General features: G+C 40.8%; 1 protein-coding gene across 3 annotated transcripts in view; it reads right to left on the reverse strand.

Moving 5' to 3' along the window:
• Positions 1 to 15,391, reverse strand: part of LOC129815673 (NALCN channel auxiliary factor 2-like) — a 50,646-nt gene extending 35,255 nt beyond the window's left edge. For 2 of the 3 annotated variants that reach the window (XM_055869696.1, XM_055869686.1), the window contains exon 1: positions 14,204 to 14,290. Coding sequence is in view for 1 of the 3 variants with exons in the window: in XM_055869679.1 (XP_055725654.1) it covers positions 14,204 to 14,923 (720 nt within the window). In the remaining 2 variants the exon portion in view is untranslated. Of the gene's footprint in view, positions 1 to 14,203 lie in introns of all 3 variants that reach the window. The other variant, XM_055869679.1, reaches the window with a different exon arrangement.
• Between the last annotated feature and the right edge of the window lie 11,145 nt (positions 15,392 to 26,536).

Here is a 26,536-nt window from a genome sequence, read left to right on the forward strand (position 1 = left end):
ACAGCGAGAAGCTCCCGATTCCCCACATACTAGTTCCTCTCTGTGGCATTGAGGCGGTGGGAAAAGGCGGCGCAGGGATGCAGCTTAAGGTCCAGGGCAGAACATTGGGACAAGACAGCCCCGATATCCGAAGCAACGGCCTCCACCACAAACTGACGGAACGTGTCAGGATGAACCAGGATAGGAGCAGTGGTGAAGCGGTGTTTAAGGTCCCGGGACGCCCTGTCAGCAGCAGAGGACCTTGTGAACAGAACCTTGGTAGAGGTGAGTGCAGACAGGGGGGAGGCCAGGGTGCTATAAGCCCAGATAAAGCGTCAATAAAAGTTGGAGAACCCCAGGAAGCATTGCAGCTGCACGCTGGACGTAGGCTGAGGCCAATCCACCACCACTCACCTTCTCAGGATCCATCTGGACACTCACAGCAGAGATGAAGCCCAGAAAGGGAATGGTGGAGCGATGGAACTCACACTTTTCCTTGGAGCACGTATTCTTGGGGGGAACAGGAGAAGACAAGGATGTCATCAATGTAGACAAAGACGAACCGGTTCAACTTGTCTCAGAGATCATTCACCAGTGCCTGGAACACAGCAGAGGTGTTGGTGAGGCCAAAGGGCATGACCAGATATTCGTAGTGGCCGCTGGCCGTGTTGAAGGCGGTCTTCCACTCGTCCCCCTCTTGTATCCACACCAGGTGTTACGCATTTTGTAGATCCAGCTTGGAGAAAACAGTGCCCCCCTGGAGCGGCTCGAAGGCAGAGGAAATGAGTGGTAGTGGATAATGGTTCTTCACAGTAATGTCATTGAGTCCCCGGTAGTCAATGCACAGGCAGGGTCTTGTCCTTTTTCTCCGCGAAGAAGAACCCTGCGCCAGCAGGAGAGGGACGGATAAATCCTGTAGCTTGGGAGTCCCGAAAGTAGATCTCCATAGCCTTGGTCTCTGGTCTCGACAGAGTACACATGTCCCAGGGAAGCGTGGTGCTAAGGAGAAGGTCAATCCCGCAGTCGTAGGGCGGTGCGGTGGAAGGGAAGTGGCCCGGGACTTGCTGAACACCTCCCAGAGGTCCTGGTACTCCGCGTGAATGACGGAGAGGTCCGGAGCAACTTCCGAGCCCACAGGAAGACATCCCCGGGCAGGCTGCGCCAACTTCAGACAATGGGTGTGGCAGAACTGACTCCAGCCCATGATAGCACCCGTAGACCTGTTGAGGAGAGGATTATGTCGCTGGAGCCAGGAGAATCCCAAAACCACGGGAATCTGGGGGAACTTGATGAACAGGAATTGAATGGTCTCGCTGTGATTCCCTTACACACGTAGGTTGATGGGAGTGGTGTTATGGGTGACCCGATCTATAGAGCGCCCGTTCAGTGCTCTAACATCCATGGGAATGGATAGGGGCTGTTCAGCTCAGAAAACAGTGTGGCATGGCATCCATAAGGCTCTCATCAGCCCCAGAGTCAATGAGGACCTGGAGATATTTGGACTGGTTACCCCACAGCAGAATGACATGAAAAGGGGTGGACAAAAAGGACACAAAAAGTCCCACAATACAGACAGCTCCATGTGTTGATCCAGTGTTGCCGTTCCGCTGGCGACAGCCCAGCTCTGCCTAGTTGCATAGGCTCGGGAAACAGTGCCTTGCTCACCTTTGGTGACTCTCGAGGAAGGTCTGGGGAACCTCGGGTGCTCTCGGCAATTGCACCGTCAGGGACTTCCGGGATGACTCTGAGGCAAGGTGGAATCCTTGGGCGTGCGAGCGAAATCAAATTTCCTCTCCATCTGTTGTTCCCGCAGTCGCCCATAGATGAGGATGGTCAAAGCGAGGAGGGAGTCAAGATCAGTGCTTAACTCCAGAGCAGCAAGCTCGTCCTTAACCTCCTCCGAGATGCCTTGCAGGAACATGTTCGAACAGTGCTTCATGGTTGCACGTACTCTCTGCTGCCAACGTGCGGAAATCCACCGCATAGTCGGCCATCCTTCGGGCATCCTGCCGGAGCTGGATTAGCTTGCGGGCAGCTTCTCTCCCAGAGAACGGGGCCTCACTCACGTACATGGCCGGCTGTTGTTCCCAAACGGCGGTAGCCCAGGTGAGAGCCCTCCCAGACATCGTGATGAGTTAGGCTATTTTGAAGTGATCCGAGGGGAAGGACCAGGGCTGGAGCACGAAAATAAGGGCACATTGAGCTAAAAACACCCGACAGGTGCTCAGCTCTCCATTAAAGCGTTCTGGGGGAGGTAAACGGGGCTAACCGCCGAGTTACTGAGGGGCGGTGGGTTTACCACCGTGGCAGGCTACCCCCCAAATACCCCGCAGAATTGCTCCAGCAGCATGTCCAACACCCGGTCATGGCACTCAGCCAACATTTGGACCCCCTCTAAGACCACGAAGCAATTCCTCGTGCCTACCAATGGAGGCTCCTTGGGAGGAGATGGCGTTGCGCAGCTGGCCCGGGTCTGCTGGGTCAGTCATGGCCAGTTCGTACAAACAGGTATAAAGGTAAGACCCAGATGCAGTCGAATTAACAATGGTTTAATAATCCAAGAAGGAGTAGGCAAAAGACAGGTAAAGGTAGGCAGGGGTCAGTAAACCAGAGGTGGGGCAACAGTACCTGGCGGCAGGCAGGTTCAGGGTTGGCAGAGGTCAATAATCCAGAGGTGGGGCAAAGGCACAGGTCAGCAGACAGAGGACAGGCAAGGGTCAAAACCAGGAGGGCAAGATAAAGAGACTGGGGAAAGCAGGAGCTGATAACAAAAATGCTGGTTGACTTGACAAACAAGACGAACTGGCAACAGACGAACAGAGAACACCGGTATAAATACACAAGGGATAATGGGGAAGATGGGCGATAACTGGAGGGGTGGGGGTGGAGACAATCACAAAGACAAGTGAAATAGATCAGGGTGTGACAGTTCACATGTAGAATTACAAGTTCACGTGATGTTAAAAGTGTTATTCTCACGTGAAAAGGTGGTGTTAACATCCCACATGAACACTATAGTATAAATAATATAGAATTCACTGTAGTGTTTTTGTTGACTTTACTGTAATGATCTTAATTTTATTTGTCACATGCGCCAAATACAACAGGTGTAGACCTTACCATGAAAAGCTCACTTACAAGCCCATAACCAACAATGCAGTCAAAGAAAGAGAATATTTACAAAATAAACTTAAGTAAAAAAAAATGTATCAGAAAGTAACAAGAAAATTACATAACAACAAGGCTCAATACAGGGGGTACCGGTACCGAGTCAATGTGCATGGGTACCTGTTAGTCGAGGTCATTTGTACATGTGGGTAGGGGTAAAGTGCCTATGCATAGATAATAAGCAGTGAGTAGCAGCAGTGTACAGTGTAAAAACAATGGGGGGGGCAATGTAAATAGTCCTGGTGGCCATTTAATGAATTGTTCAGCAGTCTTATGGCTTTGTCCGTAGAGATTAAGGGTATACAGTGCATTCGGAAAGTATTCAGACCCTTTACTTTTTCCACATTTTGTTACGATACAGCCTTATTCTAAAATGTTTTCAAAAGCCCCCCCCAAAGTATGCAAGATGGCTGTCATGTGCCTTTTACTGTGGAGTGGCTTCCGTCTGGCCAGTCTACCATAAAGGCCTGATTGGTAGAGTGCTGTCGAGATGATTGTCATTCTGGAAGGTTCTCTCATCTCCACAGGAACTCTGTCATGGTGATCATCAGGTTCTTGGTCACTTGCCTGACCAAGGCCCTTCTCCCCCATTTGCTCAGTTTGGCCTGGCGGTCAGCTCCAGTAAGAGTCGTGGTGGATCCAAACTTCTTCCATTTAAGAATGATGTGTTCTTGGGGACCTTCAATGCTGCAAAAATTGTTTGGTACCCTTCTCCAGATCTGTGCCTCGACACAATCCAGTCTAGAAGCTCTACGGACAATTTCTTCTTTTTCATGGCTTGGTTTTTGCTCAGACATGCACTGTCAACTGTGAGTCCTTATATAGACAGGTGTGTGCCTTTCCTAATCATGTCCAATGAATTGAATTTACCACAGGTGGACTCCAGTGAAGTTGTGGAAACATCTCAAGGATGAGCAATGGAAATCAGATGCAACGAAGCTCAGTTGAGGCTCATAGCAAAGGGTCTGAATACTTATTTACATAAGTTATTGATGTTTTAATTTTTTTATACATTTGTAAATCAATTCCACCTACCTGTTTTCGCCTTGTCATTATGGAGTATTGTGTGTACAGTAGATTGATGAGGAAAACATTTAATCCATTTTAGAATAAGGTTGTAACGTAACAAAATGTGGAAAAGGTCAAGGGGCCTGAATACGTTTCGAATGCACATCCGCCGTTTTCCATGTTTGTTTGTTTTTTGTAAGGGAGACAATGGCCTAGTGGTTAGAGCTTTGAGCCAGTAACCGAAAGGTTGCTAGATCGAATCCCCGAGCTGCCAAGGTAAAAATCTGTCTTTCTGCCCCTGAACAAGGCAGTTAACCCAGAATATGTTCTTAACTGACTTGCCTAGTTAAATATAAATATGTAAACTGAGAAGTATGTCATGCCTGAGACAGTCACTAAGACTGACCTCTGAGCAGTTACGCAGCACCTGGTATCCAATTATTAGCACCTCGCCTGTATGCAGAAATATGCACATTAAGTGTATGTGTGGGGTCAATTTTACATTTTAAATTCATCAAGATTGAGGTTGTAATTAAATAGAGATTAAGTAAGATAACTTCTAAAATTTTAATTTGATAACAAGATTACATTACATGAAGTTGTTACTTTGCAACTTATAGACAGCAAGAAAAGGTTGATGTGCTCCTGTGGCCTTCTTGCTTGTGTTTTTCCTGCATGGAATGCAGGGCTACCCCGTTTTTAGAACATTCATGCCATTAGGTCTGAACATTATGACAACCATCAGAAAACATTACCTTTGCTCTATGTAGCGTACATCCTCTGTTTGCTGGAATCACTCTTTCTGATCTTAGGGCTGTTCTTAAACCTACAGCTGTCAATACGGTGCAGTGTCTCACCTTCTCTCTCCACTTGTGCCACCCTGAAACAGTAGTTTCAAAGCCTAAGAAATACCTGGTTGCTGCAGCGCTCATTAGAGTCCTGGGCAGCAACTACACTGTAAAAAATATTATTATTATTTACAATATTTAACTGTTCATTTCTACATGTTTTTCTATATTTATGAATAATGGTAGAATACTGTGAAATTACAAGGATAAACTTATTTAACTCTCGCCGTGTAGAATAATATGAAATGTCAGTAAATGCAAAATATATTAAACTTCCTATATTTTTACAGACATGCATACCCTTTTCACAACAATAATCTGTAGAAATACAGTAATAAAGAAATAACTACATTTACCATTGTTTTATGGATATTTACTTTAGGTTTTACATTCTAAATGCAGAATTATAGTAAAAAAAAGATTTGATGTTTATAAAACTATGCAAGAGAATGTAAAAAGAATCTGATTTAACTGATATTGATCACTACATTAAACATGAACTGTAAAATGATGAGTATTTACAATACCTCAATGAAAGTGAATACATATAATTTAACAGATACTGACTGTTCACAAAACAAAGCTGTGAATATGTACAGTAGTCTCAGTTCCATCCTGCTTTTGCCTTGATCCAGCTAGCTGGTTTGCATTCCTACTGACATTTACAATGGAGGTAGATTATGTCCTCATAACTGCTTTGAATAGTTAGCTAGGATTTGTGGAACACATGAGGGGCGCATCTACCTAGTTGTTTTGAGACTAGGTAGGCTACCGGTAAACCACTAGTTAGCAAGGTAGAGTAACAAGCAAACTAATGACAATATACTTACACGAGTTGGTTTGCATTCATATAGCCAAGACTTTTGCTAAACTCAACTGCTTTAGTTAGCTAGCTAGGTTTTGTGTGGGCATAGTAGACTGGAACATCATAATCAAAGTTTTGATTTAGTCTATGGTAGCCTGGTTCTGACCAGTTTCAACACCCCCTTTCCCATTTGCCCTTCTGTGGCCCCTTTAACCAGTAGCTAGCTAGATTGTCAACTGCTTACTAGCTACCTAGCCAGTAGGCAGACCTAGCAGATGGTTGTATTGCATTTATGCTTCAGTACGAATCTACCCAGCTAGCTAACTAGAATACTTAAAACTATTTACGTTAAGTATTCAAGGTTTATTGCCATCAAAGTGACCATACAGAGTTGTCTACTTTTACTAGTGTGAGATTGTGCTTACATGTTATGTAATGTAGGTAGACTGCATTCTACCTTGACTCTCAGGTAGAAGACCATGCGATATTGTGATTTTCTTATATTAATATCATGCAATTTTGTCCTCATCTGAGTATGATTCATTATGATCATTCACTATGATCAAACATTCTCTTCCATATCAGACACTTCCTCCACTATATCAAAGTCACCATCCTCTATATCACTCTTCGGAACTATTAAAAAGGTTAGTGTAATTAAAGACTAGTCAATATTTCACATCGCATTTTTCCATTTGTCAAATGAATCAGAAACACGTTGGAGGCGTCATTCAAACGCCCGCGCACACAACTGGCACCAATTTAATACAGCAGCTTGGCACATGCATTGCTAGGAGAGCGGATATCCATCATCCCAAGGCAAGCACTACCACCAAACGTTTGCTTAATTGTTTAACATAAAGTTTAAATAGTTGACGAAATTGCTAGATGTGCAGCTCATTAACTTTGTGTTGTATTTGCTAGCTAATATCGTGGAGTGTGTAGTTGGCTGCTCACACATTAGCAAGATAGCTAGCTAATACTAGCCAAGGCGCTAACTACCAACCAGACATTGGCTAGCTAGCAGCAAGCCAGCTAAAACATTTTTTTTTGTAAAATATGATCGTTAAAGTTTTAATTATGAATATTGGTGCATTGACATTCAGCTATTTAGCTAGTTGCATTTCATAACCTAGCCAGCGCGCGCTAATCTTGCTAGCTAGGTAGTTTGCTGTAAGCCAATTCCATCTGATAACATATGTTTCTCACTCAACAGTTACTTGAATTGGAATTGAGGAAATTCCCTGCAATCCTCAAACTGAAGTAATATGCATAGCTAGTTTAGCAAACTGAGTAGCTTAGCATGGAAGTACAAAGAAATAATCACTCTTTGTCCCCTTTTGAAGTCTATTGTCAATCTAATCAAGCAAATCAGAAATATATACGTCAGTAGTTAATTGGAACCTAGATTAAAATCTACAAACTACTTTTTATTTTTCTTTGTTAAGTTAAATATAGAGAAATTGGGAACATGTCAGGTTTTCCCAAATTGGCACGTTGTTCCTGTGGCCTCACAGTTAAAACGTTACGATCTTGTGGTTCATCAGTCATTACACCGACATAAAGCAAATGGCAAATATGTATGCTGCATGGTTAGCTGCAAATGTCAGTTTAGAAAATATATTATCCTTTTAAAAGTCATATGTGTCGTCATCATCATAGTCTGCTGTATCAATGTGACAAGACGCAAGGGCCGTTTACATGTGAAACTCGTCATTGTCAGAAACAATGCCTTGAGCTGAAGAATCTTTTTGCTCATCTAAGGTCACGTTTCAAAAAGAGAAAAGGTCAAATGCCCATTCAGAGACTGTGGCAAAGCCTTTACATTAAGATCCTCTTTTACCTCCCACATTTCAAGGCAGCATAGGTATGTGTCCAATTATTCCATTCATTCAGTGAGTTTTCATGATGATGCTGAAAGTCTGTTCGGTGTAGATCTTATTGATGTGTGACATCAGTCAGTGCTGGATTCTCTTAATACATTGGGTGTGGAAGAGCTGGAAGACATGAAGTATGTCCAGGAGGCAGATCTTCTCCATGTCCTGAGGCCAGTAGACGCAAGGAAGCAGATAGCCCAAGTGAACGCTACATGTAAGTATCAGTTTGTTACTTAGAAAACTCATGATAACGGTCATTAAAACATGGTATTGTCACTATGTAAAATGTGTTAAGCATGGTGCGAAAATTAGAACATGGTACACGGCCTGATTCCCAAACTCTTATTTTTTTATCCAAGGTGAAAAGGATGATCTAACACCCAGAAGTGTGTCTGGTAGCCCCAAAACACCCCGCAGCAAGGATTGTTCCTTTGCTATACATAAGTACATAAAAAAAACGCTAAACTGGTTATACATTTACTTTAAAAAAAAAAATGCATATACACCCAAAACTTAAAAAAATGGGCTCTATGTATAACGATATGATTGACAATAAAGTATTTAAGGTGGGTGTCAAGTCAGGTAATATGTCTAATTCAAATCATAACTTTTGGAAAGCTTTGAGCTATACTACCAATGATTTCAATCTACACAGACATTAGAACGGTGTAGGCTCAGTTTCTCAGACTGATTAAGCCTAGTGTAGCCCTCCTATTCATGTAGTTTTATTGCTTTTATAAAAAGTTGTCATAATCATATAATTTCAAAAGCAGACAATTGATAACAAGATGTATATGTAACAATGGGAGTTAAGTTTGGATTAGAAACTCAGTGATGATAATGTATGTGGTGTCAGGGAGTAAAATGTGGAGTTAAGAGAACCCCAAATGTGTTTCTTGTGCACCTTGACAGTCTAGATACAACACTGAAAGCACAAGCTCACCACTGGCTAGTTCAACCGCATGCTCCAGTCCCAGTAGACGGACAGCAGTGAACAATAACTGGCACTTCAGTTTTGTAATTCCTTGGAATCGAATGCCATCTGAGGTTACAAGAAAGCTGGAGAACAAGGAGGGTCCAACTGGAAGGGAGAGACAAAGTTATTCACCTGATTGTAGATGAAATCCTTACAGTTTGTCCAATGCCAGGAAAGAAGCATTTTGAGTGAAGTAGCCAGAAAGATGGTGCTGACGTATCCTAACATGGTGACCAGACCGGACATGTCGCGTGCGTCGCAAAATAAATGTAGAAATCCATGTTATTCAATTATTGCACCCACACTGCTTGCGAGCGTTCCTATTTCTGACGCAGATCGCGCTGCAAGTCCTGCCTCTCCCATCTCCTCATTGGTTTATAGAAGCAGGTACCCACGTGCCATCTCCTCATTGGTTATACCCACGTGGGTGATTGAAAGACAAACTGTTTAGTCGTGGTAACACAATGAAAGTTTAGATGCGATCACCATATAAGTTAAATGATGAAAAGGCCTGGAAGGAGGAGAGATGACTAGAAACGAGTCGGTTGGCCGTTTTATGTGTGGATTAATTGTTGGAGTAGAGGTAAAGTAAATAAAGTAATCCTTCCAACCCCCCCCCCCCCCCCCCCCTTAAAAGATTTAGATACACTATTGTAAAGTGGCTGTTCCACTGGATATCATAAGGTGAATGCACCAATTTGTAAGTCGCTCTGGATAAGAGCGTTTGCTAAATGACTTAAATGTAAATGTAGAGGTCCTTGTGCATTTCAGGTAAAATAACAACTCAATGTTTATATCCCAGGACAAATTAGCTAGCAACAGCAGGCTAGCTAAATAGGACAAATTATCGTTAGCTAGCAAGTGCAAGCTAACTTGCCATACATGTTTAATGATATTCGACCTGTTAATGTCATTGGTTCAGAGTTTGTTTTGATATTTTAACCTGTGTGTCGTGATCGCATTTGGTGTGGGCGGGGCAAAATAAATGTATGCACGATAGCGCACGATGGCGCACACGCACAACCGGTTTGGGTTTCGTGTAAGGCATTCCAAGATGTTATTGAAGGTGAAATTGTTGGTAGTGGACACAACTCCCTCACTAAGCAGCTGCAGAGCCAAGTTGATAACTTGAAGCGAGGGAACACCCCCCTTTCCCAAAGAAGACAGTCAAGTGAGTCTGAGGATCCACCATCCAAGAGGATATGCCTGGATTCTTACAGCTGTATCAACTGGCGACCAGGACGTCTACCAGCCAATGAAGCACACACAAGAAAAACTAAAGAAGATGTACAAAAACAGAAGCAAAGACAAGTATTAAAAAGAAAATGGCAGCAACCTTCTACTCCCTGAGGAAAGACATAATTTGTGGTAAGGAGACCTCTGACATTGCCAAAGAATGGCCATATCTACACGAGACCCCTGGTAATCAAGACTCATTTTAGAGAACTTACTGGTGTTGAACTCAATGAAGAGCATGAGAAAGCCATGGCGAGCAAATGTGGGAGAATTGTGTCCTACTTCAAATCTCTCCCTCGTGAGTGGGGGAGCAAGATTGCCAAGACACTGTCAGGTACAGAAACTGTCAAAGAGAAGCCAGAAGCCAACCTACCTGGGTCTGTTTTGCTGCTACTTAACTTCGTTAAATGAAGAAGAGAACAAGATGTTCGTCGGAAATTGACTGTGCAAAGCTGCCAAGCACACCATGCATTGTTGTTTGTGGCAAGACATTTTCACTTTACATACCCAAGTTAAAATCAGCAGTTTTCCTACAGTGTATTATTTTGGAACCACAAGTTTTACTTTAGTACACTGAATAGTATTAAAAGTAATCATTATATAAACCTATTTATTTTATATTTTAGTATACTTATAATACAGGATTGGAAATAGGATTTTAATACACTTAAAATATATTCCTAATTTAAAACTAATAGCTTATTAAGTGTACCAAAATGGTATTTGTAATCTTGTATTAAAAGTATTGTGACCGGTCCTGCATAACAATAAAGCAGGACAAGTGGAAAAGGAACGAGACAAAAAGAACCAAGGGCAATTTAAAGTGTTTTCAATTAAATAAACAAGTCAACTTCTCTGACCATTAAGGGAAATAAAATAAACAGTAAACTAATATGCACTCTAAGGAACAAAAAAGAGACTTAACAGAAGCTATACTTATGAATAGGAGGAGAGGAGTCAGACTCCTGTCAGGGTGTTGTGAGGTATCGAAGCGACGAACATCATTAGGCACATGGTGTTGTAACTTTGACAACAAGCTTCTGGCTTACTGCATTGAATTGGTAGCTCTTTGAAAACTGTACTGGGCATCAGAGCTTGTTTTTTTAAACTCTTCCCATCTCTGCTTATTACTATTTGAATACTATATAGTGTTCTAATGTACAACTTAAGTGGTTCCAAAATAATACAAGTATACAGCTTTTTTTGCTTGGGTAACAATGTGTCAGACCTGTGTGGGTGTGTGTGAGGGAGATGGAATGGGAGTTTGAGGGAGAGGGATGGAGCAGGAACAAAAAAAGAGGGAGATGAAGTGGGTGAGGTTGCAGGAGATAATGACAGAGATGGGTAAAGAGAGGGAGAGTTTGAATGGAAGATAGTGGTAAAACATTTCATCCCTTGTCTGTTAGTACCATAGGGAGTTCTCCTCTGACTACTGGAAACTTCATGGTTTCTGTGGACCAGATCGTCCTGAATGGCATTCTTACTTTCAATGATGCCCTGGTAATGACGTTTGTGGCATATTATCGCTTTAACATAAATTACCCCTCTGATCTGGCAGCAACATTGGAGTTCCCGCAGAGGTATAAATTAATCCCTTATTACCCACTACAATTTCATTTGAAGTGACTGACTGTATAGTTCTCCCAGGATTTCTTTGTAGCACTTGGGAAAGTGTCGTGTAACATTATATTGCACACCTATTGCAATAGACATTACTTTCTTTGCAGACGTTACAACTAACTCTAGTCTGGTGTTGTCATCTTGGATGCCTTACTGTTAACTACAACGTTCAATTTCAAAACAGAACCACACAAGTCCCTTGTTGGCCAACAGAAATGTAGCATTTCAGGATACACTTTCTATGCACCCAATATACTTTCTGGTGAAAAAAACATTTGTTTCACTGTTAACTGTATCAGACATTTTCTAATATTACATTGCAAACATCCTACATGTAGCCCCTTTAATTAGATACAAATGTACCTGCAAAAATCCATGTTAGTCAACAAATCTAATTTTTGTATCTGAAGGGGTAGACGACCACTCCTAGTGATTTAAGAATGGCGGACACACTAGTATAGAATGGCATTTGTTATTTCATCCAACGCAGGTGCCTATTCAAGATCAACCCAGATAAGGGGTCCAAAGTGGAGAAGAACTCAAAGTGACATGCAATCAATCCAAAAATTATTTCTCTGATCTCAAACATTGCAGACTATGGAGGGAGTGGCCTTGCACGCACACACACAGGCACTTAAATCCACCGACTGCAGCACACAGTCAAGAAACAGGCAGATGATAAAAAAAACACTTGACCAAAATGTTAGAACTGAATATTTTTACATTAGCATGTTGTAAGTTTCTTTTAAGTGAATGTTTGACACAATATATGTAAAGTTTGAGTTCAAGAAATGTTTTTGCACTTGCATCGACATACCTTGTCCTACACACATCTCCCCCCATATAGTTGTGGGTTAGGATGACAGAATAATAACGTGACCTACATTTCATAACCAAAATGTTAAAAAAATGATATTTAAAAAATAAAATAAAAATAAACAACCTTTAATTGAATTTCCTATGTTTGACACAGTAACTATCAAGTGTATAGTTCTAGAAATGTTTGTACACTGAGATTACCTGATAGCCCTCTTAACACACCCTTCCCTTTACCATGCCACTGCACACACACAGGTTAAGGTTTGAACGTGTATTGAATAACGTAATATACGTAAGATATATATAAATATATAAGGAAATCCCTGTGTAATGTCTTAAAGTTTTTTTGCTGGAGAATTCTTTATTTTCACAACCAATAATAGTTATATTGAGAGTAAGGTTTTTGTAATCAATTAAGGAGCCGTCTGTTTTTTAGCTGACCAATACTCCATTTTCACAACTGATGCCAGTTAAATCAAGAGTAGGTTTTTGTAATATGACAATTGTGTTTTTGTGTAACTTTGGCATCAATTAAGGAATTATTAAAAAATTTTAGCTGACCAATTTTATTTTTCACAACTGATACCAGTTATATTGAAAGTAGGTTTAAGTAATATGACAATTCTGTGTTCTAGCTATATTTTGGCATCAATTCAGGAGTAATTTCTGGGTTTAAGTTGTCTAATTCTCTATTTTCACAACTGATAAATTGAGAGCAGTTTTCTGTAATTTTATGATTATAATCTGTGTTCTAACTATAATTTGTCATCAATTAAGGAGTTCTTTATTCTTTTTAGCTGGCCAATTCTTTATTTTCACAACCAATGCCAGCGAAAAAAAGATTACAGGTAAAAATAGGAGTTAATGTCGGAAAATTCCAGTAATATACTTTATTTGATGTAAAGTAATCACCGTTTTTATACAGATTATTTATGTAAATTTTGAGTCTGTAGTTTTACAGTCTATTTCTGGCACCTGTGCTGCCAGACTTACTGTAAATGAATAGGATTTGAGATGATTTAAAAAACAATAACAGTGTAGGCTATCATGGCCCTATCAATACCAACCAGGTCAAAGAGTCTGACTGTGGTCCATAATGACTCAAATAGCCCTCACCACAGACAGCCCTGTGGTCCATAATAACTGATAAATACCCCTCACCACAGATAGCCCTGTGCTGCAAGGTAGTGGAACATCAAAGGCTCTGCCAGACCACTCAGGCAACCCGGAGAGGGCACAGAGGGGTGACATCAGAGCTCAACACACAGGTGGCAAGACGCCAGAGCTGAGAAGTGGCATGAAAAACAAAACACTATTAACATGTTTTTTGTTATAGAAGCACAAGGAAACATCTGCTATAGGTAGATGTTTGTGGGAGTCTTACGCAACCATGAACCACTTATTCTGAATGCATACTAGCCTATTCATCAACTCAGTGTGAATAGTCACATTATTCATGCAGCACATTCATTGTTTCAAAATGGCAAATATTCATAAGAAGAGGTATTGTGTACATTATCTATGTAATAATTTAGTCACTTAAATATGTGTGTGTAAATGTGTTGCCAAAACATTATTGTGTGTAGCCTACACATGCCAATGGAGACTTAGGAGCTTTTACCAGCCATACACTCTTAGAGAAAAAAGAGGTGCCATCTAGAACATAAAAGGGTTCTTCGGCTGTCCCCATAGGAGAACCCTTTGAAGAATTGAAGAACCCTTTTGAGTTCCATGTAGAACCCTTTAACCCTTTTTTCTAAGAGAGTAGCCTACTGGTCCCCTGCTGAAAATAAACTGCCATTATGAGGGAACATGCACACCTGGAGAACAGGTGTAGCCTATGACAGGAAGCACAAATTGATCTTACCTTACAGTCCTCTGTGTGGGATCGGACAGAATAATCCTCTGATAAATACTTGAGAAAGAAGAAGTCAAACTCCTCATATTTTTCCTGAGCGTGTTGGTCCAGCCTCATGTAAGCCTGGATACAGATGCTGCAGACATCCTCATCATCCCCACCACTGCTAAACAAATCCAAAACCATGTTCTGAAGACTGCAATTTAAACTGTCTGGGCTTGACATCCCCAACAGTAAATCGGAAATGGAGTAAGAATCACAAAAAGAGAGGCTAAAATTCCTAAAATAATCAAGTAACATCTGTGACGAGAACGTTGATGGAGTTGAGGACCCAAAGACATTTTTTTGCCGATACAATGTGGTGCAGGCTGACTCCAGGTGAGTGTGGTGGCTTTGAGCATCAGTGCAATGAGGACCTGGAGCAGCGGATTTGGTCAAATTGCTTAGAAAAATACCACTTTTCCCCTCATTTAGAGCCGGATGGACCCCGTCAAGCGCGTTGATCCAGGTTTTGCGGTTGCTCCTATCCTTGGATCTCAGTTTAACTCCAGCACACAGCCAGAGGTGATTAGAGAGAAGGACAGTGAAAAATAATAGGGATGCCAAAGACATTCGCCATTTCTGTACCCTCTCGGAATCGGCACAGGGTTTGTCGTTTTGTTTGGGTGCACAACATATTTTTAACACGGCGTCATCTTCCCTTCGAAACATCCAAGCACCCCTGATCATATTTTTGGGGGTAGACAAAAGCGATCTCAGATGGCTTTTTCACCTTTGCAATATATCCCCCAAACAATGTCACCTACCTCGTTTGCAACATGGTGATGGGAAGCATTTTTTCCCAAGTTGTTGTGTCAAGAAATCAATCCAGCTCCAAACCCCGGAGTCTAATCCATTGCAAATAGATAACGTCCGGCATAATATTTCCTATACACCCAAAATTGTAACATGTTGTGAAATCCTACCGACACCCCCAGCACCGGTGCAGCATCACACAATAAACGCATGGCACGTACAAAAACGAAATCTTTACTCTAGATCTGCCATTCTCAAACATGACAAGTCGTATATTTTCTTCCGTTTTTAATGCAAAAAGCGACATTTGCCTCTCATTTTCTCCTTCCGTTTGACAGTCTAGTTTAATCTGTCGCCATCTTCGGTTTAGCACAGAAAACCTTCAGATTATTTAATTGAAGGGGGTGGAGCGCCTGCGCTATTGGTCGCCCCTGTGGTTCCACATCTCCTCTCACATTCCCATTAAAGGTCCAATGCAGCCGTTTTTATCTCAATAGAAAATACTTTCTGGGTAACAATTAAGTGCCTTACTGTGATTGTTTTTAAAATGGTAAAAAATAAACAAAAATAGCTTCTTAGCAAAGAGCAATTTCTCAAATAAGTATTTTGCTATGACAGTCTGTGAGTGTTCTGAGTGGGGAGGGAAAACTGAAAACTAGCTGTTAGTGGCAGAGGTTTGGAACTCTTTCTTATTGATCTATTAACTCATTTACCACCTGGTAATGTCACCAGGCAGGCTAAAACTCTATCCCACCAAAACAGGCTGGAATTATAGGCTGTCTTTTCAAACAGCTCTTACAGTAAAAGTGGATTATCATAATTTTCACAATTTCACAGAATTATTCCAACCTCATGGTGTGGAAATATATATAAAACGTTTTTGACTGCACTAGGCCTTTAACGCAAGCCCATTCATTCCCCAACTTTCATTCAATCCTTTCATTGGGCATCCTTACCCGAGGAGGAATTTAAGGAGAGAGATTAAACATTATTCATCTGGTTTGCAAGGTTTGCAAGAAAATATGAAATGTTATGTTACAAAATAATATTCCATGGTAAACAGATTTAGATTATGTTTCGAGTGTAGTAATATTACAGGTTTTGAGTGTGGTAATTCTATACACCAAGAAAATGTGAGGTCACAGGATTTTTTCAAAATGTTTGTTAATTTTACACTATTTGATGATGTTTTCCAACATATTTTAAAGAAGAAGTGGTATGGATTGTCATCAAGTACTACTGTAGGCCTACTACTAATGCCTGACTAGGCAAATTATTACTACTACAGTTTATAACCATAATAACAATACTAAATATCATCATTAGCATCATCATCAATAATCACAATAATCCTAATCTCTATATATGGTTCTGCAATCTGCACATAAGAACAACAGTGGGGTCCAAAATGTTTGACACCCTTGATAAAATGAGCAAAACTGTCTCTATAAAATAAATAATTCAAATACAGAGCTAGATGGTATGCTCAAAAAAATTGGGAAATTATATTATTTTATAGTAATGCAATTGCTCCGAGAAAGAGATTTTGTTAAACAAGTAATATTTTTTTTCTCGAAAGGGTAGGGGTCAAAATGATTGATACCCCTGTTTTCAATACCTTTCAATACATTACCTTGCGAGGATGACGGCACTGAGCCTTTTTCGAAAATGTTTTATGAGTTTTATAACACATTGGGTGAAATCTTAGACCATTCCTTCATACAGAATCCTTCCAGATCTTTGATAGCTTTCGTCTGCTCTTGTGGACTGCCCTCTTCAATTAAAAACACAGGTTTTTAATAGGTTTCAAGTCCGGAGACTGAGATGGCCATTACAAAATGTTGATTTTGAAGCCAATTACCAATTTCTTTGTAGATTTTGATATGTGCTTGTGGTTATTGTCTTGATAGAAGATCCACTTGCGGCCAAGTTTCAGTCACCTGGGAGAGGCAACCAGGTTTTTGGCTAAAATATCCTGTTACTGAGTAAAGTTCATGATGTCGTTGACCTTAAAGGGCCCCAGGACCAGTGGAAGCAAAATAGCCTCCTCACATCAAACATCCACTACCATATTTTATAGTAGGTATGGGATTATTTTCTGCTCATGCGATCTCATTTGGACGCCAAACCCACCACTGGTGCGTGTTGACAATTAATAGCTCTATTTTCATGCCATCTGACCAAAGCTCCGGTTCCAATCCAAGTGCTAATGTTGTTTAGCAAACTCCAAGCTTTTACATTTGTTGGGTGTGACATGAAAATATAACTAATTGGCCACGCACAACAGTGGTGGGTTTGGTGTCCAACCTTTTTGAGAAAAAACATGTATTACTCCTTGCAAAATGGCGACGACAGAGAAGGGCAACATCTTCCGAGTTCCAACCCGACCTAGCTTTTTTCGTGATTATGTTGACTTTTTTTGTACATAAAGTTCCTACTATTGTCACACATTCTGAATGTGAGCTCGTGAGATCAGGATGGTTCGTATGAGGCTAAAACTTACCAGGATGTTCGGGCGATATGTGCAAAATATCTAATTGCGATTTTTCAACCAAATATCGTGATTTGACTTGCAATATACTGTATACTGAACAAAAATATACACGCAACATGTAAAGTGTTGGTACCATCAGCTGAAATAAAAGATACCAGAAATGTTCCATATGCACAAAAAGCTTATTTCTCTCAAATTTTGTGCACAAATTTGTTTACATCCCTGTTAGTGAGCATTTTTCCTTTGCCAAGATAATCCATCCACCTGACAGATGTGGGATATTAAGAAGCTAATTAAACAGTATGATCATTACACAGGTGCGCCTTGTGCTGGGGACAATGAAAGGCCACTCACACAACATAATGACACACAACATAATGCCACAGATTTCTCAAGTTTTGAGGGAGCATTCCACTGGCATGCTGACTGCAGGAATATCCACCAAAACAATTGCCAAAGAATGTAATGTTAATTTCTCTACCATAAGCTGCCTCCAATGTCTTTTTAGAGAACTTTGGCATTACGTCCAACCGGCCTTACAACCACAGAGCATGTGTAACCACGCTGTAACGGCTTTCCTCTTCCTCTTCATCAGAAGAGGAGGAGCAGGGATTGAACCAAAATGCAGCGGAGTTTGTAGACATTATTTATTAAAGAAAACACGAACTCGACTATACACTAACAAAACAACAAACGACGTAGACGCACCTGAACATAAGAACTTACATATAACGAAGAACGCATGAAACAGGAACAGACTACATAAACCGAAAAACAAAACAAACCGAAAACAGTCCCGTGTGGCGCAACGACATACACAGACACAGGAGACAATCACCCACAACGAACACTGTGAAAACACCTACCTAAATATGACTCTTAATTAGAGGAACGCCAAACACCTGCCTCTAATTAAGAGCCATACCAGGCAACCCATAAACCAACATAGAAACAGAAAACATAGAATGCCCACCCAAACTCACGTCCTGACCAACTAACACATATAACAAACTAACAGAAATAGGTCAGGAACGTGACACACGCCAGCACAGGACCTCAACATCCGGCTTCTTCACCTGCAGGATCGTCTGAGACCAGCCACCTGGACAGCTGATCAAACTGAGGAGTATTTCTGTCTGTAATAAAGCCCTTTTGTGGAGAAAGACTCATTCTGATTGGTTGGGCCTGGCTCCCCAGTGGGTGGGCACATGCCATCCAATGGCTGAAATCCTAAGATTAAGACCTCATTTATTTATTTAATTTGACTGATTCCTTATATGAACTGTAACTCAGTAAAATCGTTGCATGTTGCGTTTATATTTTTGTTCAGTATACACTGTGTACAAAACATTATGAACACCTGCTCTTTCCATGACCTAGACTGACCAGGTGAATCCAGGTGAAAGTTATGTTATTGATGTAATTTGTTAAATCCACTTCAATCAGTGGAGGCAAAGGGGATTGTGTATGTGTATCATTCAAAGGGTGAATGGGCAAGAGAAAAGCTTGAAGTGCCTTTGAACGAGGTATGCTAGTAGTTGTCAAGCACACCTGTTCGTGTCAAGCAGTGCAATGCTGCTGTTTTTCACTTTCAACAGTTTCCCAGGTGTATTAAGAATGGTCCACCACCCAAAGGACATCCAGACAACTTGACACAACTTTGGGAAGCATTGAAGTCAACATGGGCCGGCATCCCTGTGGAACACTTTCAACACCTTGTAGAGTCCATGCCCAGACGAATAGCAACCTGTATTAGAGCTAGCAACCTGTATTAGAGCTAGCGTTTGCATTGCCCTAGCTAGTGGCTCCCGAGTGGCGCAGCGGTCTAATGCACTGCATCTCAGTGCTAGAGGCGTCAATACAGACCCTGGCTCGATTACAGGCTGTATCACAACCAGCTGTGATTGGGAGTCCAATATGGCGACGCACAATTGGGCCAGCGTTGTCTGGGTTAGGGTTTGGCTGGGGTAAGCCGTCATTATAAATAAGAATTTGTTCTTAACTGACTTGCCTAGTTAAATACATGTTAAATCAAATAAATACAAAAATAGTGCATTTAGCTAAAGGGCATTTAACTAGCCAGCTAGCGATTAGCTTCAGGCATATGCCAGGTTCCTTACACTAACTCGCTTTTTGCAAAAAGCAAGATAGACAAACTAATATTACAATAGGAAAACATGTGGATTCATATTTAGAAGCAACGTGGAAAGCAGTATCGTTGTTGTTTTGGAAGAATCTGTTGAGTGCATGCTGAGAGAAACATGGATAGCGTGAAGGAACTGTCTGTGTGTTGCCTGCCTGTTGAGTGACAGGGGTGGAGCTATGGAGCTAGATACCTTCCAAAAGGTTGCACGTACGTACGTTTAGGATAGTAAGAAAATCCATAAGTAAATTGTTAGGATCTTAAGAAAAGCCATGCGTGAAACATGAAACATAAATGTGACATTTCATCTGTGAACATACAAACACCGTGTTACGATTACGGACTAACATTTTAGGCTTGAACAAATGTTGTGTTGCAATTCTGACGTACAATACTACCCTTCAGAGTTTTTGGCAGTTTCATCTCACACACACAAAAAAATGTACACCAAACGGCCTGTGAGGAGTGCTACGAGAACAAGCATAACCGGAAAAAGGTATCCTGCACGTTTTCAAGTTAAAAGTCTCCATTCTCTATTACTCAGTTGAGTTTACTTCACATGTAGGTAGCTAATGTAATGGATTTGTTTGCCAGCGCAAGTCTAGATAGCACTAGCTGTATTATGCCTACAACAGTGAAGTTTCAGTCTGCTAGGTGTACAGTATATACAGCACGGGCATCCCCATGCATGCACCTTATGACTAATTCAATATTGCACCATCCCATTCTCTGGGCTCTGTCTGCAATCATAACCAGTAGTATCAACCAGGAATAATGAAACATAGAATAATAATAGATGTTTGTTGAATCTATGAATTATGTATAACCACTGGAGACTTTGCCACTCAAAATATATTTTTATAGAATATTTTGATATCACTCAAAATCTTGCCAAAGCATATTCTGTAGGGAGAGGTTAAATGTAGTCCAAGTCTGGCATAAGCTTATTCCCACACTATACAATAACTCTGTTGCAATGGTTTTTAGGTAGTCTCCATTTAGGTTATTCCCTCCATCGTGACACTGCTGCCCAGTTGAAGAGCTTGTGATCTCCATGCAGCACCACAGCACCGTCGGAAAAGCACCCCTCAGCCTCAGAAGATGCCCTTCTGGAGACCGTATTATCTCCCAAGATAATTCTCTGTATATCACCCCTCAAGCCGACACCATGACAGCCCTCAAGGAACTTCAGCATATCGACTGTAGTACTTACGCTGCTAAAACACTCGACCACTGTTACTCCAAATCAATTTTAGCAAAAATGTGGAATGCATACCAGCAAAGCCACTACACAATACAACACAACACTAAACAATACATGAATTGCACTATAACGGTGACAAATGGTGCCCACAAACTGTTAGTGCCTACATACAGCAGAGTCCCATCAGCAGTCCCAACACCTTATCACTGCTACACCTGGCTTTCAGCTGAGCCTTGTCTGGCAGCGAAACAGTTAATTCAGCCTCATTCACTGCCTTTAAAAAAAACTAAGCTGATATGGTTGACTTGCTTAAACAAATGTGGTTTCTACGGACAGTTTAGATGTACAAACTATGGCTGAAGGGAACGATGAGCGGATAAGAGGCAATCCGTCATTTCGATTAAGACATTAATGAGCAAGCGACGATGGACGTAGTCAATATAACTATTTGTTCTGCACTTTTGAAATGTACAGCGACAGAACTCAGAACATGGGCCGTTCTTACAGTATTCTCCCTGTACACCACGTCAGAACCGTAGGATAAATAAAGGGGGCATATAAGCAGACATTGAAAGCTCTTACAATATTCAATGATTACATTTCTCTAAAACAGGTTATAGGCTACATGTGCACCACCAAGTCAGAACAGAAGGCAAAATTCAGAGGTGAAAATAGACCAAATTATTAGGGTGAGGCACATTGAATACTGTTTGGGTCTTTGCGTGTCAAAAAAGATACACATCGGATAACACTATTTGACGCGTTAAATAAGCTTTATAATTTGTTATGTCAAATAACACAATTCTGTTATAGAATGTTGTTTGTGCTGAATTCGCACGTGCAAGCTAAGCGCCACCACTACTATCAGTAGCACTGTCAAAGCTGTACAAAAAGTCTGCAAACATGCACACATCGGCCACGAACGATGTGTCAAAAGAGATCCACAAAAGATATACTGTACATATAACGTGATTTGACATTATTTTATCTGTGGCCAATGACCTTGAGCCTTCTTGGAAGGGCTCTTCTAACGTAACTCTACGGCAGGACCCAAAGGGCTTAAATGTTCGATGTCTACCTTTACTAAGGACTTAGACTTGACGTGACGGTGTGTCCCCATGAGTGACAGAACACTGAGGCTATCATGGCACAATGCTCCTATTTTCTGCTGGCTTGCCCAACCACCACATAAAGCACTGAGCTAGGCTGAAACACCTGCATTTTGGAGCTGCCTTACTCAAGTAAACAAAAAAGAGACAATGTTTGTATGCGGCTTTATTAACTCAATGATATATATTTTTTTACATTGTTTGCAAACTGATATGTGAGACGTATTAATACCCCAAAAAACATGCAAAATAGGCAAGCCCACCCCACCAAAAAATACAAATTTGATTTATTTTATATTTTGCCAAAAATGGGGTGCTCGAAATAGGCTCTGCCCTGAATGACGGGTCACCACTGCTCCAACTTCCATACAAGGCATACAAGCCCCCCCCCCCCCCATTTTGCTGAGTTTGAAGGTAGGCCTTGAAATACATCCACAGGTACACCTCCAATTGACTCAAATGATGTCAATTAGCCTACCAGAAGCTTCTAAAGCCATGACATAATTTTCTGGAATTTTCAAGCTGTTTAAAGGCACAGTCAACTTATTTTATGTAAACTTTATAAGTGAAATAATCTGTCTGTAAACAATTCTTGGAAAAAGTACTTGTGTCATGTACAAAGTAGATGTCCTAACAGACTTGCCAAAACTATAGTTTGTTAACAAGAAATTTGTGGAGTGGTTAAAAAATTAGTTTTAATGACTCCAACCTAATTGTATGTAAACTTCCGACTTCAACTGTATCTGAGATACCTACTGCAGCCCTCATCCTCCACATACAACACCCGTTCTGCCAGTCACATTATGTTAAAGGTCCTCAAAGCACACACATCTCTGGGTCGCTCCTCTTTACAGTTCGCTGCAACTAGCGACTGGAACAAGCTGCAAAAAACACTCAAACTGGACAATCATTCAAAGACTCAATCATGGACACTCTTACTGACAGTTGTGGCTGCCTCGCATGATATTGTTGTCTCTACCTTCTTGCCCTTTGTGCTGTTGTCTGTGCTCAATAATTTTGTACCATGTTTTGTGCTGCTACCATGTTCTGCTGCTGCCATGCTGTCATGTTGTGTTGCTACCATGCTGTGTTGTCATGTGTTGCTGGCATGCTATGTTGTTGTCTTGGGTCTCTCGTTATGTAGTGTTGTGGTGTCTCTCTTTATGTAGTGTTGTGGTGTCTCTCTTTATGTAGTGTTGTGGTGTCTCTCTTTATGTAGTGTTGTGGTGTCTCTCTTTATGTAGTGTTGTGTTGTCTCTCTTTATGTAGTGTTGTGGGGTCTCTCTTTATGTAGTGTTGTGATGTCTCTCTTTATGTAGTGTTGTGGTGTCTCTCTTTATGTAGTGTTGTGGTGTCTCTCTTTATGTAGTGTTGTGTTGTCTCTCTTTATGTAGTGTTGTGGTGTCTCTCTTTATGCAGTGTTGTGGGGTCTCTCTTTATGTAGTGTTGTGGTGTCTCTCTTTATGTAGTGTTGTGGTGTCTCTCTTTATGTAGTGTTGTGGTGTCTCTCTTTATGTAGTGTTGTGGTGTCTCGCTTTATGTAGTGTGGTGGTGTCTCTCTTTATGTAGTGTTGTGGTATCTCTCTTTATGTAGTGTTGTGGAGTCTCTCTTTATGTAGTGTTGTGGTGTCTCCCTTTATGTAGTGTGGTGGTGTCTCTCTTTATGTAGTGTTGTGGTGTCTCTCTTTATGTAGTGTTGTGGTGTCTCTCTTTATGTAGTGTTGTGGGGTCTCTCTTTATGTAGTGTTGTGGTGTCTCTCTTTATGTAGTGTTGTGGTGTCTCTCTTTATGTAGTGTTGTGGTGTCTCTTTATGTAGTGTTGTGGTGTCTCTCTTTATGTAGTGTTGTGGTGTCTCTCTTTAAGTAGTGATGTGGTGTCTCTCTTTATGTAGTGTTGTGGTGTCTCTCTTTATGTAGTGATGTGGTGTCTCTCTTTATGTAGTGTTGTGGTGTCTCTCTTTATGTAGTGTTGTGGGGTCTCTCTATGTAGTGTTGTGATATCTCTCTTTATGTAGTGTTGTGGAGTCTCTCTTTATGTAGTGTTGTGGTGTCTCTCTTTATGTAGTGTTGTGGTGTCTCTCTTTATGTAGTGTTGTGTTGTCTCTCTTTATGTAGTGTTGTGGTGTCTCTCTTTATGTAGTGTTGTGGTGTCTTTCTTTATGTAGTGATGTGGTGTCTCTCTTTATGTAGTGTTGTGGTGTCTCTCTTTATGTAGTGTTGTGGTGTCTCTCTTTATGTAGTGTTGTGGGGTCTCTCTTTATGTAGTGTTGTGGTGTCTCTCTTTATGTAGTGCTGTGGTGTCTCTCTTTATGTAGTGATGTGGTGTCTCTCTTTATGTAGTGTTGTGGTGTCTCTCTTTATGTAATGATGTGGTGTCTCTCTTTATGTAGTGTTGTGGTGTCTCTCTTGTCGTGTGTTTTTTCCTATATTTTTAAAGAAATTAAAACATTTGAATCCCAGCCCCCTTCCCCGCACAAGGCCTTTTGCCTTGTAGATATTGGTGAGCATGTTAACATGGTCACTGAGAACTTAACATGGTCCACACACTCGCACAATTGTGAAGAGGGCACGACAACGCCTCCTGCTCATCAGGGGGCTGTTGTTGTTTGGATGAATCTGTTGAGTGCATGCTGAGAGAAACAGCCACAGCATGGAGGAACTGTCTGTGTGCCTTGGAGGAACTGTCACTACAGCCCCAATATAGCTCAGTATTTGATTTATTCATTTTATACAGTCATTTTTGCTCACCTTTATTAAGGGTGTCAATAATTTCAGACCCCACAGTACTGTATATCAAGCCTTATACTGTATTGTAAATTAATTAGTAAAGTCATCCTTAAGTCCACAAGAAATTAAGCCCAAACCTTGATGGACAAATTAGATTGTTTTTGAATTGCAGGCAAAATGACTAGCTACATCAATGAATAAAATAAGAAAACTTCCAACCATTCTCTATAATTTGGTCTGTTTAAAGTCCAAAAGGTATCAAGTACCTACTTTAACTCATTGTGTTAGACATGTCCAAAAGGTATTGAGTACCTGTTTTTACTCATTGTTAGACTGATCCTGGGTTGCTGTACCATGTCACATGCACCAACAGAAGACATCTGCTTAAAATTCATATAATTTTCATATAATATATAAAGTAGATTTAACTCTGATTCACACTATAGGGCAAATCGAGCCAATCCATGCTGAGCTGAAGTGGGCTGGTCGAGGCTGGCCTGGTTACGCATACACCTTAGCTGCTGGAACTATGCTGGAAAGGACTCTTTAGAATCTGCCCCTTTTTTCCAAATTTCACCTAAAATTACATACCCAAATCTAACTGCCTGTAGATCAGGACCTGAAGCAAGGATATGCATATTCTTAATACCATTTGAAAGAAACACTTTGAAGTTTGTGGAAATGTGAAATGAAAGTAGGAGAATATAACACATTAGATCTGGTAAAAGATAATACAAAGAAAAAAAACATGTTTTTTTTATGCAAGAGAAAGGCCATAATGTATTATTCCATCCCAGGCACAATTTTGATTTTGGCCACTAGATGGCAGCAGTGTACACGTAATGTTTTAGACTGATACAATGAACCATTGCATGTCTGTTCAAAATGTTGTATCAATACTGCCCAAATGTGCCTAATTGGTTTATTAATAATTGTTCAAGTTCATAACTGTGCACTCTCCTCAAACAATAGCATGGCATTCTTTCACTGTAATAGCTACTGTAAATTGAACAGTGCCGTTAGATTAACAAGAATTTAAGCTTTCTGCCAATATCAGATATGTCCATGTCCTGGGAAAGGTTCTTGTTACTTACAACCTCATGCTAATTGCATTAGCCTACGTTAGCTCAACCGAACCCCTGGGGGACCCACCAATCCCTTAGAGGTTAAAAGTAAGCCCTATATTGTGAATCAGGTATAATTGTCAACCATTGACCAAACTAGTTTATTTTTGATATACAGGGACACCTGTTGGAAAAAGAATGACTGACTCCCTTTAAATAACGGATGTACAGAACTAACTAATAAACTACATATTAACTTAGCATTAGCAAAGTGCTTTTAATAACAATATGTCTTATTAACTGGCACGTTTTATATAACTTGGTGTCTTTTAACGTTATTAACATGAATAAAATACATTACCAGGTAGTAAACAAGCAGACATTTTGACAGGTACAGTATCTCACACAGGTGCAGATCTAGGTATGAGGTATGTTCCCCCCTCTTTCTAGTAGTCGCATGCTAAATGCTTTACTCAGTTTTGTCAGTAAAATAATTTTTTATCAATGTTTTGTATCTGGCATTTCTTTAGTTTCCTCCCTCCAAAAACAGTTAATAAAAAGTCATGATCATGATGATGATTTGAGAGACAAACATGCATTGTTCAAGCTCTGCGTAAATCAGAGCATTTGTACAAAGAAAGTTTAAAACACATTTCTGAAGTCAGAAAATGGCCTATTGTAATGTAACTCCACGTTAGCCATGGGAGATCAGACTATATAGGGTAGCTAACCCTGTAATGCACATGAACATGTGGCTCACCTCTCCTCTGTCAGACAGGCCTTAAAGATGAAGCCTTGTCACTAGC

Source organism: Salvelinus fontinalis, chromosome 2, assembly GCF_029448725.1.
Source record: "Salvelinus fontinalis isolate EN_2023a chromosome 2, ASM2944872v1, whole genome shotgun sequence".
Taxonomy (NCBI): domain Eukaryota; kingdom Metazoa; phylum Chordata; class Actinopteri; order Salmoniformes; family Salmonidae; genus Salvelinus; species Salvelinus fontinalis.